This window comes from Sprattus sprattus (assembly GCF_963457725.1).
Source record: "Sprattus sprattus genome assembly, contig: scaffold_128, whole genome shotgun sequence".
In the NCBI taxonomy this organism is placed as follows: Eukaryota; Metazoa; Chordata; class Actinopteri; order Clupeiformes; family Clupeidae; genus Sprattus; species Sprattus sprattus.
In genome coordinates, this window is record NW_027667063.1 from 27501 (window position 1) to 37500 (window position 10000).

The 10000-nt window shown below is 43.3% G+C and overlaps 1 protein-coding gene across 3 annotated transcripts in view; it reads right to left on the reverse strand.

Annotated features, from left to right (window-relative positions):
• The window catches only part of arglu1b (arginine and glutamate rich 1b), a 17023-nt gene extending 9436 nt beyond the window's left edge, over positions 1-7587 (reverse strand). For all 3 annotated transcript variants that reach the window (XM_080860893.1, XM_080860892.1, XM_080860891.1), the window contains exon 1: positions 7076-7587. In XM_080860893.1, the coding sequence (XP_080717019.1) occupies positions 7076-7395 (320 nt within the window). In that variant the 5' untranslated portion in view covers positions 7396-7587. The remainder of the gene's footprint in view (positions 1-7075) is intronic.
• Positions 7588-10000: the final 2413 nt, after the last annotated feature.

Below are 10000 nucleotides of genomic sequence, written 5' to 3' on the forward strand. Positions count from 1 at the left end.
CTGCCGTTTGACTTCATTTGCACTTAAAACAGCTTCTGAAGCTTTTAAAGGACAGTGTCAACAGGATGGGCAAGAATGGCAGTGGACCACGGCTCAGGGCTACACACACACACACACACACACACTTTAGGGTTGCTATGGAGGAACCTGAGAACATATGGCCTATCTGGTGTCAGGATCTCTGGTCCGAAAGAGAGGTCACTGCAGAGGCCTAAGGGTCTCCGTCACTCCCACACACACACACAAATCAGATCTCTTACTCCCCTCAAGCAAGTGTGTGTGTGTGTGTCAGGCCCATGTTTGTGTTCCTGACCAATCATCTTTCCTGTTATTTGACTCTTTTCTCACGCCCTTTTTTGGATGTTTTTAAGTGTTTCTTACACTAAGTAGGGGTGAAAACACTCCCTCCCACACACACACTCCCTCCCACACACACACACACACACACACACACACACACACACACACACACACACACACCTCTCTCCAGGTTTCTAGCAGCTCAGCAGAATCACACTAGGCCCTGGTTAAGTCACCACTTTAAGGAGTCAGAGCACCTATATGGCCCAATATCACGGTCCTACTCAGACAGTTTTAACACACACACACACACACACACACACACACACTGTTTATCTAAAACAGAGCACTTATTTGGAGGATATGCAGAGGGGTGTGCGCTAGGCGAGATCTTCCCATCCACTGGGCCACGAAAATGTTTCAGGTTTTTTTTCCCCCCACACATTTTTTCAAGAAGAACTGAATTTTAGTTGAGAACAATTTTAATATGGGATGTCAAAATGAACGTTAATCTATGAGATTATTGTGGCCGAGATTAGTGTGATAAACTATTTTAACCCAGATCACACATCTTTGTTTAATTCCGGTGTGTGTTGACCCCCGTCACAAATCTGCTGCGTGCCTGCAGTCAGTAAGACAGGAGAGACTGAGACGGTAGTGGAAGATGGAGAGAGCTGAGGGATTGTTGGGCGGAAAATGGCTGCTTAAAAGGCAAAATGACGGAACAATCGACAAAACCAAAGTTGTATGTAGCATTTGTCAAGCTTAATTTAGCCATCACAGAAGCAGCTGAATTTCAGTAGTTTTCGGTAGTATGCAGCTTGTCTTTCACCTTAACGCAAAGCACCAGACAGATGGTTAGATGGTCGCTAACCCACATTCCACGACTTCTCTTGGAAAATAACTAGACCAGTTCATGAAAAGGTTGTCATACTACCGAAAACTACTCAAATTCAGCCTAAATACAACCCGGATCAAATTAGATTAGATTTTTTTTTAATGGAAGTTGAGCCCAGGGCGGAGTGTGTTGACTGCGTTTTAAAGATGTCCAATGAGGCACAGAAACCTTCAAAGCTGAAGCAACATTTTGGAGACGCAACATCCAGCACTCAAGTACAGAACCAGGTCCTGGAAAGGATGTTCCTTTAAAACAAGTAAGACGAGTCGACAGACGTCAGTAAAGCTGCCTTAGTGCTGTTTTTGTGCGTTATCATTGGAGTGGTGTTCTACAAGAGGACATGCTTTTCTGTGGAGAGCTACCAACTCAAACTACTGCCCAGGAATGCTCGCTGCTATTCATGTTGATAATAGATTGCAGCCACAGATTTTTAATCATTATTTCAAATATTTGAATCATTATATTGTTTTATTTCATTATTATTTGAAGCTATTTATTTGAACATTAGGCTATTTGAACCTATTTGTTTGCATGTCTGAAGCATCAGCTATTTTAATTTGGCCTAGCTGAGTGGTCTTGTTTGCATGTCTGAAGCATCAGCTTTTTTAATTTGGCCTAGCCGAGTGGTCTTGTTTGCATGTTTAACCTGTGGCAGGTGCTGATGTTGCTTTTTGTGACACATACCAATCGCTTATTAAATTAGAATTAATGGATTATAGATTCAATTAGCCTAATTCTGCTGTCTTCCTAATAGCTCCTAACATGAAATGATCAACATGAATATAAACTGTGTTTTATTTACAAATGCTTTCTGTTTGTAAACATTAAAAGCTATGAGAGTGAGTATGTTGTGTGCAGCTCCTTAAATGGCTTCCCCGACGTGCTGCTAACCATACCAACGTCTATGGTGAAAGCCATTCATCAAGTTGCTGCTAACCATACCAACGTCTATGGTGAAAGCCATTTATCACGTTGCAGTTCTACCAACACCCAAAGCCTGGACCCCTCTGGCCCTCTGACCCTCAACATCACCCCACTGGCTTGCGCTATGTTCCATTTTCCCTACCTACCGTACCTACCGTACCTATACTTATACGCAGTACACAGTACACACTCACTAGGTACGCAGATTCTCAGCAGGTGAGTGCTGTTCCAAATCTAATGCTCCGTGGTGCACTTACCGGAAATTACGATCGCGACAAGCCCCGCGTTCGTCTTTTTCGAGCTGAGCGGCTCTGCCTGGGTCCGCCTCTTACGCTACGTTGACAAGATGGCGGCCGTTGAGTGTGGAAAGTTTACCCTGGTTCCACACTCAGCGTTTTGACCGTTATGAGTACAGATACGGGTCCTTTGGGTATACTTCTTTTCGACGCGGAAATGGGAAATCGGAAAACGGAACACCCTACATACCCAAACTAAGGATGGTAGGTACGGAGGGTATGGACAACGGAACAGAGCGTTGGTCTGCCTTGAGCACACACACACACACACACAGCTAGCGACTGGTGAGAGTTCTGGCTTAAAATGGCCTCCATCACAGCGTCCAGGTGGAAAAAATAAGTGTGTTTATTATTTTGAACAAAGGTGAAAAGATTTACACAAGTTTCTAAAAGTGCCCCCACATTTTTTGTGAAATGCCCCTGGATTTCAGTAAGTGGGGGCAAAAATTGCCCCCTAAAAAATATGTAAATTTCCCACCCTGATGTCAATATTCCCTTCAAATACGCCAAACTAAGCACTACAGGGCGTTACACAGACAAAGCTTTACAAGCACTTACCAATACAAAGTTTGGCAGCATGTAAAACGGAGCTTATTTTATTAGCAATACAAAAAAGGCTTTTATCAAAAAAGACATCATGCTGCCAATGGCTTCGTCGTGGCAATACTGCAAATGGTTTGGCAACGTTTACGTCTTTTTGAGCTTTTAAACAAAGTGTATGCCGGACATTAGAGAGATGTTGAATAAAAACTAGGGGTGCACGATTCAGAAAATGTCACGATTTGATACCGATTTTTAGGCTCACGATTCGATTCAAAATCGATTTTCGATTCAAAAAAATTGATTCACAGTATGTAAATGTTAGTGCCGTCAAATGATTAAAATATTTAATCGCGATTAATCGCATTTTTGTCATAGTTAACTCAAAATGAATCGCGATTAATCGCAAATTAATTCATCGCAAATTTTATTTTTATGCTCTTATCATGGAAAAGTGGATTGGCTTGCTTTATCCAATGTTTTATTTTATAGAAAAATAACATTGCCAAACAGGGCGGTACAAAATAAAATTATAAAGTGCACATTTCAGACCCTAAAGTGCAGTTAAACCATGGCTTAATATTTTCTTTTTTCAAGTTTGCTGTGAACATAGACGTCAGGCCTCTTATTTCAAAAACAATGAACCGTAACAGTAAGGTTACCAATAAAAGGTAAGCCTACTACTTCTGTGCTTTCAGCCAGCTGCCTGTTGACATTTTCAGACAACAGTGAAGCTTGCTTCTTTTGCACAACACAACTTTTAAAGGTAAACTTTCTATTCAGAAGCTTTTTATCAACCATTTCGCCGTATCGCGCTCACCATCACTCAAACCGTAACGTTAGCCTACTACACAGTTTGCGAAGCCAAAAAGAACGTTAATCTTTAAAAAAAAAAAAAAAAATGTATAAATATGAATCGATTTTTGGAATTCTATGAATCGATTCTGAATCGGGAGCACTTGAATCGCGATACGATTGTGAATCGATTTTTTTGCACACCCCTAATAAAAACAACAGAAGAAACCAGGGGATTCACCCACATGAATCAGTAACTGGTTTGAACAACCGGATGCAACTGCATCGGTAGGTGGACTGCTGGATCTAAATGTACCATGAACCATGGCCGGATTCTAAGGTTACCAATTGAATGGGTTGACTTGACGCATTGCTGCCAATGTTCAGGCAAGCTAAGTTTAATGTAGGCCGCAAGACATAATAGCCTTGCTGTGTGCTAACCAGGCCAACGTCTATGTTGCAAACACAGGCCAATATTAGCTTTTATTGTTGATGTGACAGAAACTCACTAGCCACATGAAGTTCTAACAACGCATTGGCAGGCCTCTTGTCTATGAATGTGTAGGCCATGACTCACACACCTCCAGACCACCCCCTTACAGTGGAGCGCGCGCGCGCGCGCACGCACACACACACACACACACACACACACACACACACACACACACCAGAGTCTATGGCTAAGCAGATTTTTTTTTTTTCCCCTCAGTTTTGATTGGCTGCAGCTCAAATATAGCCTAACACTTATCAATCCCTGATCTTTCATGAAAAAGTATCTATTTACAGATAACTGGCTTTTTTTAATATGTAATGGGAAACGACTGTCTACATTAAACAAATGTTAAAAACTGTATCAGATTGGACTGAACCAAATAGCACTTTTCTCGTTCTGTATTAAAATGCATCATCTCCTAAACACCGGCCATATCAGGGCTAGACCAGGGCTAGATCAGGGCCGCATCAGGGCCGCATCAGGGCTAGACCAGTGCCACATCAGGGCCAGACCAGGGCCAGACCAGGGCCGCATCAGGGCTGTATCAGGGCTAGCATCAGGGCTGTATCAGGGCTAGCATCAGGGCTGTATCAGGGCTAGACCAGGGCCACATCAGGGCTAGACCAGGGCCACATCAGGGCTGCATCAGGGCTAGACCAGGGCCGCATCAGGGCTAGACCAGGGCCACATCAGGGCTGCATCAGGGCCACATCAGGGCTAGACCAGTGCCGCGTCAGGGCTAGACCAGTGCCGAGTCAGGGCTAGACCAGGGCCGCATCAGGGCTTCATCAGGGCTTCATCAGGGCTAGCATCAGGGCTACCTCTGAAACTGTGTCTGTGTCTGTGACAGAATGTAAGTTTGAGTGAGAGTGCAGTGGACGTGTGTGTGTGTGTGCTTTAGATGATGAGTGAGAGATTGAGTGAGTGTAGAAGATGTGTGATTTACTGTATGTGTGTGTGTGTGTGTGTATGTGTGCACTTCAGATGAGTGTGAGAACAAGCGACAGTGCAGTCAGTGTGCATGTGTGTTTGTGTGCACACAAGCTTATACACACATGCTTCTTCAGCAGGGTGTGTGTGTGTGTGTGTGTGTGCATGCTTCAAGTTGTGTGAAACTCCTGGTGGGTGGTCTGCTAGCAATGCTCAGTATCTCAGTTTTTTGTCGTGTGTATTTTTGGTTATTCTGACCGGAGCGGTTGGCTGCACAGCCTAACCTAGGAACCCCTAACATACACACACCCCCAAACACACCTCAATTTATTGTCGTGTTTTGTTGGTTATTCTGACCGGAGCAGTTGGCGGCACAGCCTAACCTAGGAACCCCTAACACACACACACACACACACACACACACACACACACACACACACACACACACACACACACACACACACACCTCAATTTATTGTCGTGTTTTGTTGGTTATTCTGACCGGAGCAGTTGGCCGCACAGCCAAACCCCGGAACCCCTAACACACACACACACCCCCAAACACACACACACACACCTCAATCGCACAGCCTAACCCCGGAACCCCTGACGTCTGCGTTCTGCTTCTCAGACCTTCCCTCTGAGCCGTTTGTGTTCTATGGTCTACACTGCACTGGAGTCTGGCTAAACGCCACCCCCACTCCTCTGTATGCATTTCCAATACCCCCTGGACAGGGGGGAGGGCCTTTCCCCCGTACACAGGCTGTCTGTGCACCTGGACCGCTGGCCTGGAGGACTCATCACAAGCTAACTGGGCCGGATCAGAGTTCTGTCTGAAATCCTTCATGGGTTTTTTTCCCCCTGATGCCATCTCTGATATGCAATTATCTGTCATCGCCATCACTGAACGTTCAGCCTCTCCGCTTCACCAACACGTCAGCCCAACTCTCCTGCAACTCTCTCACTTCCTCTCTGTACCTCCAGAGTAATCCTACTCACTATCCACATTGGGACACACAGGTATCTTCTGTTAAAGTACCACAAAACATATCACTTTTCATTAGTGATTATAATCAGTGGTGTAGTGGTCCCTGGAGAAGTGGGTATACTCTTAATTTCTTAAGCAGCCCATACAGCACAGGATAAACGCCCTGTTTTGAGAAGTGGGTATACTCAATGCTGACTGAAAAATAAGTGGGTATACTCCGTATACCTGCGTCTACCCTGGACTACGCCACTGATTATAATCGCCTCCCCCTCTCCCCTATATCTGCAGACTCAGGTGATATGATGGCGTTCTTCTGGCACGGGCCTAACCTTCAACACTATTTTACCCTTACTTCCATGCGGGTTTTAGGTGCACTACACTGACGTCATTTCACGGTTCAGGCCTCTAACTCAATAGGTATGTCTGAGTAAACAACCTAAATGGATGCACAACATAACTTAAACACCACACAACCGCGACATTTTAACGGACAGTGCGAGGGAGCAAGACAAGCCTCCGTCACGTGGTAGAACTGACAGTTAACTAGTTAACGTTAAAGTTAAATATCAAAACCGGGCCATTTTAATGCTATCAGGGGCGCCATGGTATCCTGGACTTATGTTTGCAGGGGTGTTATGTAACATAACATATAGGGTTACATTAGCGGGGTACAGTACCTGCTAGTTCGCTGCTAACGTCACTTCACTGTGGCTCAATTCGCTAGCCAGCTCCACCACAGACATTACATAGACAATTAGCATGGTCTTAACTGAGCCAGCTTGCTAACTAGCATTAGCTCAAAACAAGGGGGAAACATAGCATGGAGCTAAAGACTGAGGTCTCAAGTTCACGCAGTTAGCTAGGCACCAAGCTAACTTAGCTAAGATGGCCTCATTAACTGACGAACTTACATTTTCCTCTGTCTCTCCATCTCGGCCTTTTTCTCCTCTTCCTCTTTGCGTTGTTTCTCGTCGATTGCGCTCCGCTTGCTTAGCGTTCGCCCGAAGATGTCTATCCTCTCAGGAGGCGTCGCGGGTCTCTCTCTGCGGGTCGTGGCTGTTGTTGACCGGGACCTGGAGCGGGATTCACGTCGCCGGTTCCGTTTAGACTCCCGGGATTTGGAACGTTTCTTGGGGCGTTCGCTCGACCTGGAGCGGCTGCGTCTTTTGCTGTGTTTGCTGCTTTTGGAGTGTTTGGAACGGGACGAACTGCGGCTTCTGGATCGCCCCATGGCCGCCGGTGGATAGGCTTAAAAGCACACCGCTAACTCCGAAACAGTTCCAAACAAAACGTCTGTGAACACTTATGAATGTATCTTGCACCACAGACAATGCTTGATAACCATAGAGATGTGAAAATCCCCTCAGAATATGTTTAATTTACCCAAATCCTTAAGATCTAATTGTTGTGCTAGCTAAACCAAACCAAGATGGCGGATATAACTCTTTTCCCAGAATGCATTGTGGTCGGGCTATTTCCGTTTTTTTTTTTTGGATTTTCCGGATTGTTATGGGAACGATGTTAGTTCTGCTAACACAGATGTGTCTGTTGCTAAATACTGGATTTATTTTTTCAAGTTGTTTAGGACAAACAAACCACGTCGTAGGCCTAGTTCAGTCAATTTAACAAATTAGATATTGTTTAGAAATGTGTGTGGTCAAAATTGACAGACTACAGAAAGATGAGTGATGTAATTTGATTGGCTATTGAGCTAAAATATCAACAACCATTTACTAGATTCAAGAACTGCGCCTTAAATACGCTTTAACATGTCAGTTGAATTAACCAAATATCAAATGTATATTTGGAGAAAAAAATACAAAGATATACAAAGATTCGATTTTTTTTTTTTTTTTTGCAAAATGATGGGAGATTGAACTGGTTTTGTGTTTCAGTCAGATGATCAGGAAAATTAACAGAAAATTGGTGCAATAATGAAATCAGCTTTTTGCCCTGTGTCAAAACATATTATAATAATAAACACAGTCATGCCTTTATCTCCAGCAGGGTTGACTAGCCTACTGCAATGTTCTCTTCACAGGTGTGTGTGTGTGTGTGTGTATGTGTGTGTGTGTGTGTGTGTGTGTGTGTGTGTGTGTGTGTGTGTGTGTGTGTGTGTGTGTGTGTGTGTGTATGTGTGTGTGTGTGTGTGAGTGTGTGTGTGTGTGTGTGTGTCCTTTCACAGGCCTCCCTAAAAAGACTATCAAACAGCTTCAGCTTGAACGAACACACACACACACACACACACACACACACACACACACACACACACTAACCCTAACCCTAACCCTAAAAAGACTATCAAACAGCTTCAGCTTGAACACAATGCAGCTGTTTGAGTTCTCCTGAAAACCAAAAGAATTGACCACATTGCTTCAATACTCCAGTCCTCACGGCTTCCAGTATGGGATTAATGCATTGCACACTGTAATATAATCTCTGTATCTATGCTCTTAAGGAAATTGTCTCTAGGTACAAAAGTCTTAATTCATCTGTATTTTTATGCTTTATTGTTGCTTCCAAAGCTTTCGATAGAATTTGTCATGAAAAACTGTTTATGAAGCTGCTAGCGAGAGGTGTCCCTAAACCTCTTGTTAGGATTTTGGTGTTCTGGTATGCCAATCAAACTTTTCATGTTAAATGGGACAATGTTGTATCAGCTCCTTTCTATGTTGGCAACGGAGTTCGACAAGAAGGAATTTTATCTCCATTTTTGTTTATTGTGTATATGGACGACTTATCAAGCCAGCTGAATAAGACAAATACAGGCTGTCTTGTAGGGGAATCTATTGTCAATCATCTGATGAACGCAGATGATTTGGTCTTACTCAGCCCATATAGTGCTGGGCTGCAACAGATGCTGAGGGTGTGCTCTAAGTATGGCATAGACTATGATATTAAATAAAATGCAAAGAAAAGCCACATAATGATAGTCAGAAGTAATGAGGATAGGAAATTAACCTTCCCTACCTTTTATCTATCTGGCAGTCCCCTTGGTGCCTGTGAGGAAATTAAATATCTGGGCCATGTCATTTCTGATGATTGGACTGATGACAACGATATACAGTATATCGACAGCGCTGCAAAATATATTCTCAGGCCAATATGTTATTAAGAAAGTTTTCTATGTGCTCAGATTCAGTTAAATGTTCCCTGTTTAGAACCTACATAACACCAATGTACACTGCTCATTTGTGGTCTAATTACAGGAAAAGGAGTATACAGAGACTGAAAGTAGCTTACAATGATGCTTTTAGATTGCTGCTTCATGTGCCTAGGTGGCGTAGTGCTAGTCAGTTGTTTGTTTCTAAGCACGTACCAACTTGTGAGGCGCTCTTGAGAAAATTGATGTATGGTTTCATGTGTCGACTGGACAAGTCTGAGAACTGCATAGTAGAGGCTCTGGTCAACCCTCTAAAGAGCTGTTATCGCTTTACCTCAAACTTAAGACGACATTGGCACAAAAGTCTTCATACCTTTTAATGCACTGTATTATTTGTGTTGTATTATTATTTTATTTTTTCCAGATATGTTTTTTTTAATAATTGTATAATTGTATGTCTGTTACTTTATATGGAACTTGGAGTCTGAAATAAAGATATATATATAGGGCCAGATCAATCCTGTACCTGTAAACACCCCACTCCCTGTGTACATGTTCTGGCTATGTATATTGTTTTTATTGTGATATGTTGTTTTATCAACCCAACCACTGGGTTGAGGCTGTTTAACCCTGTATTATGTATATTCAACCCATATTGGGTTACTTTCAGTAACCCAGTTGTTGGGTTAATGGTTTGGATTTTAACCCAACACTTGTGTCAGAATGACCCATA